Here is a 17,090-nt window from a genome sequence, read left to right as displayed (position 1 = left end):
GTTCATCCATTTTCAAAGGGCACTTATTGAAAGAGAAATATACTCATGGAATACTGAATTGGAATTTGTCTGATATTTTATTCAGAAACATTTTATTTTTTTATTTATTTATTTTATTTTTTTTATCATTTCTTTCTTTTTTTATTTTTTTATTTTTATTTTTTTTAACGTTTATTTATTTTTGAGACAGAGAGAGACAGAGCATGAACGGGGGAGGGTCAGAGAGAGGGAGACACAGAATCCGAAACAGGCTCCAGGCTCCGAGCTGTCAGCACAGAGCCCGACGCGGGGCTCGAACTCACAGACCGCGAGATCATGACCTGAGCCGAAGTCGGACGTCCAACTGACTGAGCCACCCAGGCGCCCCTTCTTTCTTTTTTTAAAATTTTTTTTATTTAAATTTTTTTTTTAAACGCTTTTATTTATTTTTGAGACAGAGAGAGACAGAGCATGAACGGGGGAGGGGCAGAGAGAGAGGGAGACACAGAATCAGAAGCAGGCTCCAGGCTCTGAGCCATCAGCCCAGAGCCCGACGCGGGGCTTGAACTCACGGACTGCGAGATCGTGACCTGAGCCAAAGTCAGATGCTCAACCGACTGAGCCACCCAGGCGCCCCAAGAAACATTTTATTTTTAAAAACTGCAGAGAAGTACTCTTTGATTCTTTGTATATTTCAGCCATTATGTGTTAAGTGGGCTTTAATAGGATACCCTGGAAGCATTTGTTGTATTATTTCTATGAAGAAATGCAATCTGATTTCTAAATCATTGACTTGCATATGAGCTTTAGGAAGCACAATCTATTAATAATATGGAAACTGTACAAACAGGTAGCAACAGGTAGATAATGATTGACCTTCAGTAAATAATCTTAATGCATTTTTCAAATAGGGAAAAATAAATTTTATTTTATGTTAATTTAAATGTAAAATATATACTGAATTTAGTTACTGGAATCTTCTAAGTATGTTTGCAACAACTTGGGTATATGTATCTATTATGTCAATTGTAAATTTTATAAAATCTAAGTACAGAACAAGCATTTCTGATAAAAATTTGGTGTCCAAATTGAGATGTGCTATAAGTGTAAAATACACTAGATTTCAAAAACTTAGTACAAAGAAAAAAGAAAGTAAAACATCTCATTAATAATTTTTATTTTGATAACATATTGACATAATATTTTGGATATAATAGGTAAAATAAAATATATTTTTAAAATATATTTTACCTGTTTCTTTTTACTTTAAAAAAATGTGGCTCCCTGCAAAATTTTAAATTATGTATGTGGCTCACATTATATTTCTGTTAGATAGCATTGCTCTAGACTAGTGGTTCTCAAATGTGTTCTCTTGACCATCAGCATCAGCATCACTTAGGACTTGTTAGAAAAACACGTTATAAACCTCACCTCAGATTTATTGAATCAAAAGGTTCTTTATTTTAACAAACCCTCCAACTGACTGTGATGCATGCAAAAATTTGAGAACCATTATTTTAGACCAGTGGTTCTCAACTTTGCGAATTAGAATCATCTGGGGAGCTTGGGGCAAAAAGTCCTGGTGCTAAAGTTACAACTGAGACCAATTAAATCAAGAACTCTTGGCCTAGGCAAGAGTGTTTTTTAAAGCTCTCCAGATGATTCTAATATGGGATAAAGATTGAAAACTACTGGTGTAGACCCATGATACTTGTGCCTTCTAGAGGGGATGCAGCTCACAGGCGCCACTTTCGTTCCTGCTTCTCACATGGCAGTACCATCGATGTCTGCACCCCTTCTCACCATGGAGATACTGAGCATGGGTGGGCAGAAGACTTTGCAGGTATCAGAAGTTCACGTATCAAATATATTTACCCACGTGTGCCAGTTATGCCTGTCACATTAACTGTGAATATGGCTATGCCTTGTTTAACGTTACTGGGCTCTTACCAGATTTACAGGATGAACCTGGAATTGGATAGCATAAATGTAAAGCCCTTGATGGAGCAGAGGTGAAGAAAGGTATTCCTTTTAATGTTGTTATTTGGGGAGGCTTTTCTCAGGACAGAGCTTTGTCTTTTATATACTGCTCTACCACACAGCAGGAGCTGGCAGACATCACTGTACTCACTTCCCCTGTGTGCTTCCATTCCACGGAGTCCTAGCAGAGGCTAACAGATATTTCTATTCTTAGTGCCATGGAGATTACCACCCTTTGGTTTCTAATAATGGTTGGTTCTCTTATTGTCAAAAGCTAAAAACATCGGTAAATCCAACCAATGTAACCTTAAAAACCTAGGAAGGCATGATGCACAGTTCATGTCACCAGGAAATGATGGATATGAAGCAATTCATTGATAAAACCCTGTCAACCTTAAAAACAAAACATCCATTAAAAAAATTAAAGAAAAAAACCAGCCAGTTATTTATCCAGCAAAAATGAATTTATTTAGGAATAGCAGAGGAATTGCAAGTTAGGACTGCAATCATGGCAAACCATAGGCAAGTCCCAAGAAGGAAGGAAAAAGAGTTTCCTTGTATAGAGGAAAGAAGGGAGTGGGGAGGGGCTGCTTTGAACAAGAGTTCATTGGAGGAGAGGGAGAATTTGAGGGAGAGTGAGGGCTTCTCATTGAGTAGGTTGTTGCTGGGCAAGGAGAATCATCCTTCTTCTCCCTGAGGTATGCTAAGTAAATTGCCAGGAGTGATCCTGAGAACTATCCCTTCATTGCCTCCAGACTCCATTTTAACTTAGCTTCTTTATTGGTTTTCACAACTCTTACCTGCAGTTGATTTAACATTACTAAGATGTCTTGTGTAAAGTTACACCTGTATCATTGTAGCAGAGTAGAAACCTTTTCAGGTGCCCCATCTTGAAACTGCTAATGTTTGTAGCGTTAAAATGTTTGGTAAATACACACCAATGATAGAGACTAAATGTCTCCTTGTGGGAAATATATGCTCTTTTAAGTTTCTATACATGCACTGCATAACAAGATCCAGAATATACTAGTATTAAAATAGGTGAAGGAGCTGACTTCTTTTTCAAATGTGCTTCAGCAAAATAAAATACTGCAACCAGATTATATAATTAGAAAATTAATAATATGCTTAATGAAAATTTGTTCAGGTATAAGTAAGCAGTTAAGATATAAATGATTTATACATGCTGTGACTGAATCTATGGATTTATTCCAAAATTAGTCACCATGCAGTGTCTGTATTTTTATATTTATATCCATATGAATGATTGTAATACACAGTAAGAATGAGGTGGTATTACATTATCCCTAATAGGAATAATGCTTTTGACTGTTAAAGAGTAACATTGCTTTCTTCAGGGGGAAAAACAACAACAACAACAACAACAACAACACAACTCTATAGAGCTCCAGGCATTCTGTAGAATCCTTTAGAGGATGGGGCTTTTGCACAAACTTTTGCTTAAAGAATAGAATATGGGCACATCTCTTTAAAACATTATTTTTCTTTCTTTCTTTCTTTTTAAAAAAGAGAGGGAGACACAGAATCTGAAGTAGCCTCCAGGTTCTTGAGCTGTCAGCACAGAGCCTGACGTAGGGCTCAAACTCGAGGACAGACTGTGAGATCATGACCTGAGCCACAGTCAGACGCTTAACTGACTGAGCCACCCAGGTGCCCCAGTTATTTTCTTTTCCTTAATGTTTATATTTGAGAGAGAGAGAGAGAGAGAGAGAGAGAGAGAACACTTGCATGCAAGTGGGGGAGGGGCAGAGAGCGAGGGAGACAGAATCCGAAGCAGGATCCAGGCTCCAGGCTATCAGCACAGAGCCCTATGCATGAATTGTGAGATCCTGACCTGAGCCATAGTCTGATGCTTAACTGACTGAGCCACCCAGGCGTCCCTAAAACATTCTAATGAAATGGCTCATGCACTCATTTCACCTATAACCAGGATACTTAAATACCAATAACTTTGAGTTTTTTGTTCATCAGGGATTCCTTAGAGCCAGGTATAAAACCTAATGAAGGAAACCAGGATATGTCACCCCAAAATTTGAATCTTTGAGAAGAGGAATTGGCAACAAACCTTACTGTTAAGTTTCTTCCCATATATTTACCCTTCCAGTTTGCCACCCTTGGAAGCCTAAAACTGTTTTCCTTTGTGCTATCATTTCTCTACAAATGTATTGGTCTTTGTTGAAGATGCTATATAGACAGTGGTTTTAAGAAGCTGTTTTGAGTTACTCTTTGTTTCAAGTTTCTTCCGTGTGATGTGCACTGCAAGCATTAATAAACTTTTTCTTTTCTTAATGTCCTCTTGTTAAAGAGTCCCAGCTGAAAACCTAAGGTAGGAGAGCTTAGCCTCCTCCACACTAGCACTCATTCCAGTTGTATGCTTCACAGTCCTAGGGCTGGATATCCCAAGGATGCAGCTGCTACATTAAATTCTGAATTTTTAGGGTCACTTACTCTGGTGGACTTTCTCCTTCCTAATACACTGAACACTGAATTCTAAAAACCCCAAAAGATCAAAGGCCTTTCCTTCATGCAGAAACACACCAAGAATCAGGCATGTTGAGATATTCAACTAAAAAATCAGAACTTATTTTACATAGTAGTAACATGCTTTTTGTATAAAGAAATAAGGATTACTTACTCATATCATATAGCTACATCTTTGATTTAGATGGTATTTTTTCTCAGGGTGCCTGGGTGGCTCAGTCAGTTAAGCATCTGACTTCGGCTCAGGTCATGATCTGAGTTTGAGCCCTATGCCAGGCTCTGTGCTGACAGCTCAGAGCCTGGAGCCTGCTTTGGATTCTGTCTCCCTCTCTCTGCCCTTCTCCTGCTCGTGTCTGTCTCTCAAAAATAAATAAACATTAAAAAAAATTAGATGATATTTTTTTCTCATGAAAGTAAAACATTTCCAATGTCCCATTTTGAAAGTTCTAGTGTTGTACTGTTGAAATGTTTTGCAAATATACACCGATGATATAGACTAATCCCTCCTTCTGGGAAATTTATGTACTTTTAAGTTTACTATGAAAGTAAAACACTTGAAATGCTCTATGTACCATTAGATATTTCCTAAGTTTTCTGTACTTCATCTCAATGACATTAAATCAGAATACTATAATCATATTTTAATGATTTTAATGACTAGAGTTCATTGTGCATTAAATTTGGCAAGAAAAATTTGATTTTTATTTGATAGTATACTCACCTGTGCAACAGAAATTTACAGGTTCTAATCCCTTAGTTTGTGAATCATAACCATTTTTAACATTACCAATTATGTGCAGATTGCACAACTGTAGTTTCTTACAAGGAAAATTAAAATAAGTTGTTTTTTTTTCTGTTTCCTGAGATTTTGTTTTTATATTAAAACCTAACTTTACAAACAAACAGGACTGAAATTTAATGTTCTGGATAACATTTACATGGAAAAAGAGTTCCTTCCAGTACTCTTGGAACTGCACATGAATATACAAAGTGACTCCCCCACTTAGGCCTCCTACTGTTATCATTCAAGATGACTGAACTATTTCTCTTAAATTCACATCTCCCATATGTTTACTTCTCTTTACCTGCACTGCCAGGATCTTGTACTCCCTTTAATGAGGGCTTGGGGGTTGAGCCCATATACTTTGGGCTCCTCTCTATATTTATGTCAGCTTTCCTATCAGTATGTAATACATCACAGAAACAGGAATAGACAGGCTAAACTTCTATAAGAGGGGCATAATAACAAGGTTCAGTTGTACTGACATTTTTGTTTCTTCAGCATCTAAGTTGGCTTCCGAGGCCTGTTATTAAACTGTTTCTGTTTCTGATAAAGTACTCTAATTGTGACATGTCTCAGTTAACTCCCTGGGAGTGAGTTTTGTAAAGTATACCTTCTTCTCAGGTATTGTAGTTAGGGTTAATTATTTATGGATTGTAGCATTCACAGTGAGAACTGTTATTTAAATGCAAGGAGTTTTTTTTTTTAAAGAACTCTATGATGCCAGTAAAATGTTCCCAATTAATAAAATGTTCTCCGTTAAAACAACTGATTCTAGGTAATTCAAAGAATAGGCCCAAGAAGCTTCTGGATATAAGCATAGCTAAAAAACAATTACTATAACAATCTTTCTGATAAGGTAACGTAAGAAATTATTGGATGTGTGTCTAGTTTATGGATATACAAAATCAACCCATAATCAATCCCTAATGCTGTCTTTTGTACTACCATTAGTTAGAAATGAATCAGGTAGAAACTATTGATCCTGCTTACCTGGAAAAGAAACTGGGGCACCGACATCTTTCATGGTTTTTGTGTATCACACACCCCTTTTGGCTTTGATCTGACTGCTCCTCCATTCCTGGAAACTTCAAGTAGAAATAACAATAACAACAGAATTCCAGTGCTGGAAGATCATTTATTCTGACCCTCTCCTTTCACCAAAGTAGAAACTGAAGCCCTTGAAGATTGAGTTATCCAATCTTTGAATATGAATTCAAAGAGGTTCATAAACATCCTGGCTTCTAGAACTCTCACGAAATTATATACAAGATAAATGTGACTGTTCAGTGGGCCATAACCATCTGCAGTGTAACACACGTTGGCTTGCAATTATATTAAGGTAAAATTCCCATGTATAATCTAGAGCTCCACAGGCCCACACTTCCTCCCAGTTCTACTCAGGCCTCTGCTTTCTGGGTCAAGGTTAGTTCTGTCTGGCTCCTGGGCGTGGCCGGCATCGGGACCCTGGATAGAGAGCTTCGAAGCGCCTAATGGGAAGAGAGAGAGAGTCTCAGTCGAGGTCTTCTGCAAACAGCCCCTTGGTCCATTTCCTGAGTGCTCCCATCCCTCGGTCCTACAGCCGCTGTTTTCCGCCTGAACCTCCCCATTTCGCATTTCCCGGGTATCCTTGCGGTTCCCGCTGAGGGCCCAGGGGCTACGGTACCCGCAAAGCCCCCGGGGCGGGCGGGGGGAACGTGACCTTGCTACTCGCATGGGTCTCGGGGGTAAAAGCATTCCGTGCACAACGGAGGCACGCCCCACGCAGACACGGGCTAGGACACTTGTGATCATCAACCCAGTGGTGAGTGGGGCCCAGTGCATGTAAAGGAGCGGCTCCTGCGGCCGCCGCCCCTTGGGAGCCGCGAGAGCCTCGCTCTTCCTCCTCCTCCTCACTCGCCGGCTCGGCTGATCTCCTGCCATGACTCAGCGATTCTCGCAGGCTGCCCGGCTGGGGACACCGGCTTCTCGCGGGCTCCTCCCGCCGCGTCCACCCCCTCTCGCCACCCACGCCCGCCCCCGGCTGCCGGCTCTTTCCCAGCGGGGCCGCCGCGGCCGCCGCACTCAGCGCCGGCGTCTCAGCAGCATCGCCGCCTGCGCCGCGCGCCGCGCGCCGCCGCCCGACCCCGCCGCCCACCCGCACGCCAGCCATGGAGCCCGCAGCCCCCCGCCGCCGCCACACCCACCAGCGCGGCTACGCCTTGACGCGGGACCCCCACCTCAACAAGGTGAGTCCTCCGGCCCACCTGGCGGCCCAGTGGTCGCCTTCGGTCTGGGACCGGCCCTCCGGGGGTTTCCCCCAACGCGGCCTCACCCCTGTGTCCGCTCTCACCGGACGCGGCTCTCGTTGCGGGCGGAATGGAGGGGCCACCCAGTAGGCTGTGTGCCCAGCAGTGTGATGGGCGCGCGGTGCTGGTGCACCTCGGCATCCCTTTTTGGGACCGGAGGAGATGTAACTTGTTTACTTTTCGGCTTCTCCAGGAGCCAAGGCGAAGAAAGTAGTATCAGGCTAAGTGCTTGAACTGTTTCTGTGAAGATAGGTTGGCTGCCAGCTCAGCCTGTATGTGCCACCTACTTACTGGTTTCACCCAGTGTGGCAATTCTTGGACGCTGCTCGGAGAGAAGTGGCCCTACTGGTCCATCCTGGACAGAAATGAGTTCCCAGAGCCTCAGATCACATTAACAAGCTAGAAGTCAAGGCCTCTTGGTTTCTGGAGCGACACGATTAGGAGGCTGGGAATGCGTGGTGGGTGGCTTCTGCCTTGGACACTTTGCATGGCCTGGTACAAAATCCCTGTCCTAGACCTGGGGCTGTGGGTAAAGCTAGTCCTATGTTTTTGAATCTGGCCTTATGGAAATTAAAAACATTTTTTTAAAGACCTCTTATGAAAACAAGAATCCCCTGTAAATTACAGACCCTTTTCCAGATCTCGCTAACATTTCATTTTTCTTCACTGGTAATGTCGAGTGAACACCTAATATTTTTCTCAAATGAAAAATACCTGATTTATAATTTTGCTTATCTAGATACTAAGCAGTCACACTTTATAGCTAAATTTCTCTCTAGATTGTTTTGTGTGTGTGTGAGTGTGTGTGTGTGTGTGTGTGTGTGTGTGTGTGTCTAGTTGTGATTTTGACATTTCCTTATTTAGGATATGGGAAATGCCATCAGTCAACAGAGATCTGTTTAGTCATTTTGGTTGTCTCTTTAGTAGATACTCTTTTTCATTAGGAACTGGACCCCACTCTTAACCTTCTGGTCATGTTGCTGGTGATTTGTGGATCGTTATTAATGGCTTGAAGATTTGTGATTTCTTCTATTTAATAAACTATAGCTAGTGTGAGTTCTTTTTGATTTTTGTGGTGACAGGTAACTTTTAAAAAATACATGGTTGTTTAGTATTTGGGGTCATAAAGCATCATGAAATTTTAAATAGTTCCTACTTATTTTTTTCTTCAAAATGAATTTATTTGCTAGATTTTTCTTTTTATTAGTCTGCATGTTGGGGCCTATTTTCAGTAGAACAAAGGTAAAATCTGATGTTATAAAATAATTTGTTACTTTCATGTGTATCTGCTTGCTGTAATTTATGACCAAATAATGTGTTGTTACTTAAGAAGGACCACATAAGTAGTATAACCTGTTTGAATTTCCCTGAAGTCATGGGCAAGAATGAGTGTTTGGAGTGGGTAGATGGCATAGGCAATCACTGAGCAAGAGTAATTATTATGCCTTTACTTAGAATCTTTTTGGCTTCTATTTACCAATAAAGATTAACTCCTACTTAACAATAATATCACAAAGATCTTCCACCAAGTTGAAAGGTGCAGCATAATGTGTTAAGAACACATTTTTGAATTTGTGATTGAACTTTATTGTCTGCATAGTATCAAATTGGATATAAAATCTAGTTCATTGGGGCGCCTAGGTGGCTCAGTTGGTTAAGAGTCCGACCTTGGCTCAGGTCAGGATCTCACAAGTTCATGAGTTTGAGCCCCACATCAGGCTCTGTGCTGACAGCTTCCAGCTGGAGCCTGCTTCAGATTCTGTGTCTCCCTCTCTCTCTGCCACTCCCCTGGCTCATGCTCTGACTCTCTCTATTTCAAAAATAAATAAACATTAAAAAAAAATCTAGTTCACCAACTCTGGGGTGATTAATGGAATAAGCTTTACTTTTTCTTACTCAGTTCTAAGACAGTTGTGTGTTGCCTAATGGAAGTAGCAGAGTATCCTTACCATTGAAACCATGGCTGTGGGATGTTCTGATCTGCCCTGCACTGAAGACCTCTGGGCTTTAAAGTTTTCTGGTAGCTTGGGAATTCTTATTGATTTTTGTGATAACCTAGGCTAGTAGATCTTGCCCTTTAACACTCCAGCCTGTCATCTGGCTGCATGAAGACTTCTTCAGCCACATTCACACAGACCTTTATCACCGCAGCTTTTGGGTAACTGCAACGATTTTTACCGGTTTTATTTTCAGATTATAGTCTGTCCTACATGTAGATATGAGAGCAATACGTACATCAGTTAGTGTTTTCTTCATGTTCTTCTTCTGTCATCCAAGTATTTATAATAGTTCCTATAATGTTGAATATAAAATCAGTCTTGTCAGTCTTCTTCAAATTGATCTCATTAGTCGCCCAATTTAGTCTTCCACTTGAAATATGTTTGCTGGATCTCTTAATACTCTCCTTTTTGTCTATGTGTAATTTCGTACAATTAAAATGGCATTAATTGATTTAATAATCTCTCTAGGGAAGATGTTCCTAATTCTCTTAGTCCTATTATCATTAACATTTGTGTATTCAAATTATTCAAATGTACCATGTCATGTTGTATTCACTGCATTGTATTTTTTTTTTTTTTTTATTTTGATTGTCATAGGGCAGGATTCATACTTAGTACAGAATTTTGCCCAGTGGGCTTTAAATAAATGTCTATTTCATAAATGAATGAACCATGTTTTTATTTCTTTTGTCTTTTAAACAGTACTCAGCTTTTAAATCAAGAAGCTTTTATTTTTATTTTTTTATGATTTATTTATTTATTAATTTACATCCAAGTTAGTTAGCATATAATGCGACAATGATTTCAGGAATAGATTCCTTAATGCCCCTTACCCATTTAGCTCATCCCCCCCTCCCACAATCTCTCCAGCAACCTTCTGTTTGTTCTCTATATTTAAGAGTCTCTTACGTTTTGTCCCCCTCCCTGTTCTTATATTATTTTTGCTTCCCTTCCCTTATGTTCATCTGTTCTGTGTCTTAAAGTCCTCACAGGAGTGAAGTCATATGATTTTTGTCTTTCTCTGACCAAATTCGTTTAGCATAATACCTCTAGTTCCATTCACGTAGTTGCAAATGGCAAGATTTCATTCTTTTTGATTGCCAAATAATACCTCATTGTATATATATACCACACCTTCTTTATCCATTCATCCATTGATGGACATTTGGGCTCTTTCCATACTTTGGCTATTGTTGATACTGCTGCTATAAACATTGGGGTGCATGTGCCCCTTCGAAACAGCATACCTGTATTCCTTGGATAAATACCTAGCAGTGCAATTGCTGGGTCATAGCGTAGTTCTATTTTTTATTTTTGGTGGAACTTCATACTGTCTTCCAGAGTGGCTGCACCAGTTTGCATTCCCACCAGCAGTGCAAAAGAGATCCTCTTTCTCCACATCCTTGCCAACATCTGTTGTTGCCGGAGTTGTTAATGTTAGCCATTCTGACAGGTGTAAGGGTATCTCATTGTGGTTTTGATTTGTATTTCCCCGATGATGAGTGATGTTGAGCATTTTTTCATGTGTCGGTTGGCCATCTGGATGTCTTCTTTGGAGAAGTGTCTATTCATGTCTTTTGCCCATTTCTTCACTGGATTATTTGTGTTTTGGGTGTTGAATTTGATAAGTTCTTTATAGATTTTAGATACTAACCCTTTATCTGATAGGTCCTTTGCAAATATCTTCTTCCATTCTTTCGGTTACCTTTTAGTTTCCTTCACTGTGCAGAAGCTTTTTATTTTGATGAGGTCCCAATAGTTCATTTTTGCTTTTGTTTCCCTTGCCTGCGGAGATGTGTTCAGTAAGAAGTTGCTGCGGTCGAGGTCAAAGAGGCTTTTGCCTGCTTTTCCTCTAGGCTTTTGATGGCTCCCTGTCTTGCGTTCAGGTCTTTCATCCATTTTGAGTTTATTTTTGTGTATGGTATAAGAAAGTGGTCCAGGTTCATTTTTCTGCATGTCGCTCTCCAGTTTTCCCAGCACCTTTTGCTGAAGACACTGTCATTATTCCATTGGATATTCTTTCCTATAAAGCAAGAAGCTTTTAGAGTGGTCGTTTGAGCATTATTTTGACATTTATATCCTTTTTATTATAGTTTTTTGAAAGTAAATTTGCATTTAAGTCTAAAGCTCAGTTGCCTATACATTATACAATGTATAATGGAATATAGGAGAATAGTTGGAATTTGGTTTAAGCCTGACCATCCATGAAGTTTTAATTGCTTGCTAGATAACCTTAAAGGGGTGATTAGTCTTGGTAAACTCAAGGTTAACAGTAGATATGATCCAAATTAAAAAAATAAAACCTTGTGAAAACTTAAGAGAAATTACGATCTGTCTTCATTGGTAATAATGTATGATTCTCACTTTTTGCTTTTACTCAAATTACATCACTCCAGGTAGTATTTCATCATAGTATTTGGGAAAGTACTTCTGCCTCATGCTTCTGAGATTCAGTATCTTTCTCTACACAGCCCAAACTATTTTTGAGGTGCTTGTCTTTGTGTTATGTGCACTTTTCTAATTTAATGTTTAATGTTTATGATTTTCAAGGATGCCTTCTGGTTTTGATGAGTTGTATTTCAAATTTTTTTCTCAGGAATTTTCATGTGACTAATGTTTCATAAATAACTCTTCAAAAGTAAAATTCTACACACAAAATCACTTATTTTTCATTTCTAAATTTATTAGTTCACTTTATACCATTCCTCTAGCAATGGTAGAAAACACTAATTGCTAGTTCTGCCATAATTGTGCTTACATGGTTTCTATGTCTTTAAGATTAAATCATGTACATGACCTGTAAATCTCCAAAAGATACCACTTTTTAATATTTTAGGCATTTTAATCCAGTTTAAGATAGTGATGTATGAAAGTCAGTTTCGGTCAGCATCATTAACTTTTCTATCTAAAAAGTGAGCTTCTGGGCAAGTGCATTTGTAGATGTTTGTGTCCTGGCATGTCAAGACCTAGTTGGATGTGTTGTAGAGAAAAGAGACAAATAAGTCTCATGGTTATGAAGAAAAGATACATTGAACCTCCTCTTTTTCTTCAGTGTAAATTATACCACGACAAATCATTCAGAAATTTTTATCTATAACAGTTCTCTGAAGTTGCCTCAGCAGTATGGGAAACTGATGTATTATTTAAAGTGGAATCCCACTGATACAAATGCTATTGTATTGTGGGTGGATAGCCATATGCCTCCACAGCTGATACCTTGCTGCACTTGAAACAACGGTGGTAGTGTAGGGGAGCGCAAAAACAAATACACTCAAATGAGTAGAAAGAGGAGAAAGAGGAGTTTGACCTGAGGACTTTTGAGACTGGTGATATGGAGTATAAGAATATACTGAAGAAAGTCTAAGAAGTTTTGTTTTTGTGTTATAATTTCCTTCTAGCTTTTGGGCAAGTATGAGAAATGTAATGTAATGGAATGAACATTCTAAGGCATTGTATTTAGAAAGCGAAAGCCCCAATTCTTCCATTTAGCAGCTATGAGATTTTAAGTGAGCTTTTCTTAACTAATTTCAGTTACTATCCTTATAAAATAAAGTGATAATTTCATTCATTTATTATTTTTTTATGTAGAAAATATTTGTTCAGGGCCCAGTATATACTAGATAATGTTGTGGTTGAGAGAATATTGCAACGAATAAGATTCTTGTGAGTGCACTTAGATTTCTGTTGTAATGTGATTTCTGTCTTGCCTCTTCAATCACATATTGAAAAGATTTGAGATAGTGAATATTAATTTTTTCTAAATTATACATTCAAAAACAGTAGGTTTTTTTAGTACATCCTAATATTAATATAGTACTTTTGTATAGAAAGTCCGAGCTCATAGCTGGAGCAATTATAAAGGATTCTCCTTTTAGTGTACTAATCCTCTTCCCTTGAATTTTCTATGACAAGATTATGTTCCTTCTTTATTTTATAGTAAAACCAAAAACGTATCTTCTCTTTATGGGAGAGACATTTATGTTTTACCCTCAAATTCATATAACTGAGCTTGACTGACATCACATGACCTTTGCAGTCTTTCATACACTTTCACAGAATGCCAGGTATAGGTTAAAATATATATTTGTGAAGACAAAGAAAAAGGAAAGCTCTTTGCTTCTCAGGACTCTGTTCAAAGCATGTGAAGGGTTGGAAGTATGAAGGAACATAGCTTGTTAGAGAAAGGTAGAGGTATGCTTTGATCATTAAAGTTATTGGGAGAAGAGAGAGTGAATTGCAGAGACAGGAAATTTACAAGTTCCAGTGGTGTGAAACCAGCCTTTACTTGAGTCTGGCTTTGGAAATAGTCTGTTACTCTGACAAAACAAATATTTGACTATTTCCAATGGTTTTCAAAACTGACGTGACCAAATACTGTGATAGACTTAAGACTGATTGATTTGTTACTTCATTATGTTATTGAACCAACTCAACCAACTTGGACAGTATATAGATCCGGAATAAATCATGAAATACATTACAGTTAGAACAAATTTGGAAATGTTTCCAACCTAAATGTTTAGGAAATTTTCTTAGACATGGGACCTAAATGTAAAATGTGGATGTTTGTATTCTTAAAATGATATTTAAAATATCTTATGGCTTATATGTTAATTTTTACCTGTTTTTAGCTTTATGTATATAAAGTAGTACATTTTAAAACAAAGGATTATTGTTGTCTTAAGTGAATTTAGAGAATTTAAAGCCTCAGCATTTCCCTCAGGCCTTAAAAATATATCTAAGTTAGCCATCAACTAAACTGTTAGATACTTGAGGCCTTTGAGTTTAAACAGAGGGGAGAGACAGTATGGCTTTAAGTTTCTATAGTTTGGTCCGGGTAGCTTGGGAAGTCAATATAATAATGAATAATAGTCTTGGGGCACCTGGGTGGCTCAGTTGATTAAGCCTCCCATTTTGGCTTAGGTCATGATGTCATAGCTTGTGAGTTGAAGCCCCACGTCAGGCTCTGTGTTGACAGTTCAGAGCCTGGAGTCTGCTTTGGATTCTGTGTCTCCCTCTCTCTCTGCCCCTAACCCACTCACATTCTGTCTCTGTCTCTCTCAAAAATAAATAAACATTAAAAAAAATGAGTAATAGTCTCAAACACATGGAAATATAACTGTTAGAGCTTTATACTAATAAACCCTAGATCTAAAGCACTAAGTTTATTTTTTTTATCAGGTAATGTTGAGTAAGAATATCAGCAAAAGTATTTACATGTTCATCTGAATGTTCATAATTGCATTATCAGGATCCCTGGAGCAGTTAAATTCTAAACTACTTCATGAAGACCTAGAAATCTGGAGACTGAAGGAGTCCTGACTCCATGACAGTATTAAGGCTAGGCCCCTTAAGCTTAGAATATATTTAATACATTTGAATTATCTATTCAGAGTCTTCTAAGATATTTTAAAACTTTTTTGATTGTGACACAGTACACATATATAATACATGTATAAGCATAATGTTGTAGGCTGAATTGTGCCCTACCAAGAGTCATGTATTGATTTATCCACTGTCTCAGAATGCAATTGCATTTGGAGTTAATACCTTTAAAGAGGTAATTAAGTTAAAATCAGGTCTTTAGGGTGGACCTTAATTCAATATGGCTGATAGCCTTATAAGAAAAGGAAAGACCATGTGAATACAAAGAGAGAAGTCAATGAGAAAAGTCTCAGAATGTAAGCAACCCTACCAGCATCTTGATCTTGGACTTAACAGCCTTCAGAACTGTGAGAAAATAAATTTCTGTTGTTTTAGTTACTTAGTCTGGTACTTTGTTATGGCAGCCTTAGCAAACTAATACATATTGTAATGGAAACAAAATGTCATAATACAATATTTTGCTGTGTTTAGTGCACACTAGTAGTACTTATCATATTTCAGTTTTTAAGAAATGTGAGTCACAACCCATAGTTTAAGAAAATTTTGCTTTATGACTTCTTTAAGTAGTGCATTCACATACCTGGGAAGTTATTAGAAAGTAACTTTCTTTTCTGTGTGTTAGTGTTGCACATATGGGGCTCTAGTTTGCCTTGGCAGTACTGGTCAAGCCCCCTTGTGTTTTTCTGTCTACATGTCCAAATTGAGGTATCTTTTGAAACAATCTTGAAATGATGAGAATGTTATGGTTACTAATAGTGGCAAGTCTTGGTTAGTTGGCCAAAATATAAGTCCTTACTCAAGTGCTCAGAGCCAGGAAGAAACTGCGACTTGGTTAATGAGTATTTTTGTAAGCCTTTAAAATTTTTACTTATTCAAAATTATAGTTAATTTTTACATGTAGAGATTATAATATAATAAAGACAGAATTGAAAGGAAATATATTGGTTATATTGCAGGGTTGTTGAATGCAATGGTCAAGAAATAATTTTTGAGATGTTTTATGGTGCATCTTAGTAAGTTTATTTGAGTAGCATGGGGACAGGACCCATGGACAGAAAGAGCTGCACTATTGCTGTATGAAGCCGGTGGTTATATGCTTAGTACTCAAGGGATAGGGGATGTGCAGGAAGTACTAGATCATAAAGGTCTTCTTCGAATTTCTGCTTGTAAAACTAGTTTCACAAGATTTATCTGGTGCCTATCATTCAGTTCAATATTAACTATTGGTGAGATAGCCAGGCAGTCATGAGACCTTTTAAGAATGTAGTAACCAGCATGTATTTAATCCTTATCAGAATTATGGATGCCATAGATCAGCCTTCTGGGCTAAAGGTGAAAATTTTCTGCTTCTATCCCTCATCAGTGTCAGTAAATATAAATGAGAATAACTCCTCTATTAATAGAATTGTTTTCGGATTGTTCCACAAAGCAGAAGCAAACTATGCTATAGATAAGAGATACATTGAAAACAAAATGCTATGGAAAGACTAAAAATAAAGACGTTGGAAAATGCAACCAGCAGGAAATCAGGGTTATACCTGACGTCAGACAGTGTAGAGTCTATATCAAAAAGCATTAAGTGAGACAAAAGACTCTTTATAATTCTGAAAAGTACAATTTTGAATAAAGTTAAAAAAGTAAGGAATATCTATGCATCAAATAACACAGCAGTCACCCTCATAAAAAAGACCCTACAGAACATGCAGAGAGGAATAAACACTAATACTAGCAGACTTTAACATATTTCTCTCAGTGCAGGACACACCAAAGGTAATAAACCGTTTCCATATACGAATTCCTCAAATTTCTAAAGAAATTGTTTTGCCAGATAATGAGAAAATTCACTTGAGAAATTGGGAAAATGGAAAAGAGTATTATTATAACTTCCCTTTGAGAATTAAAGCTTAATAAATAACACAGAAACATTACTGGTTTGAAAGATCCAATGATAGAAGTCAAAAAGAAGAGCTGGAAATGGTGACATACAAAGAGGTTAAGACTGACATTTCCCAATCTTCATAGGAACATGTAGGTGAGAGATTGTAATGATCTAATTAATTTTGCTTGTAGCTCTTGCCATTTTCTGGTAATATATCTCTTTTAATTTCTGTGTTTAGACCATTTACACTTAATGGAATTATTGATATGTTTGGATTTCTGTCTACTATTTTATTA

General features: G+C 38.0%; 1 protein-coding gene, 1 long non-coding RNA gene and 1 pseudogene across 2 annotated transcripts in view; 2 read left to right on the top strand and 1 right to left on the bottom strand.

Annotated features, from left to right (window-relative positions):
• The first annotated feature begins 1,683 nt into the window (after positions 1 to 1,683).
• On the top strand, positions 1,684 to 2,422 carry LOC132667969 (acyl-protein thioesterase 1 pseudogene; annotated as a pseudogene).
• A 3,429-nt stretch (positions 2,423 to 5,851) lies between these two features.
• Positions 5,852 to 7,925, bottom strand: LOC144616397 (uncharacterized). The gene is made up of 2 exons (XR_013555679.2): positions 7,462 to 7,925; positions 5,852 to 6,732 (listed from the first exon to the last, which is right to left on the bottom strand). It is a non-coding gene; the product is annotated as an uncharacterized LOC144616397 (long non-coding RNA).
• Positions 7,050 to 17,090, top strand: part of ME1 (malic enzyme 1) — a 190,553-nt gene continuing 180,512 nt past the window's right edge. Inside the window, exon 1 of the mRNA XM_060616066.3 lies at positions 7,050 to 7,470. Within this exon, the coding sequence (XP_060472049.3) occupies positions 7,393 to 7,470 (78 nt within the window). The 5' untranslated portion in view covers positions 7,050 to 7,392. The remainder of the gene's footprint in view (positions 7,471 to 17,090) is intronic.

This window comes from Panthera onca, chromosome B2 (genome assembly GCF_046562875.1).
Source record: "Panthera onca isolate mPanOnc1 chromosome B2, mPanOnc1 haplotype 2, whole genome shotgun sequence".
NCBI classification, from domain to species: Eukaryota; Metazoa; Chordata; class Mammalia; order Carnivora; family Felidae; genus Panthera; species Panthera onca.
The sequence above is the reverse complement of the archived record's forward strand: the minus strand, read 5'-3'. Positions and strand labels throughout refer to the sequence as shown.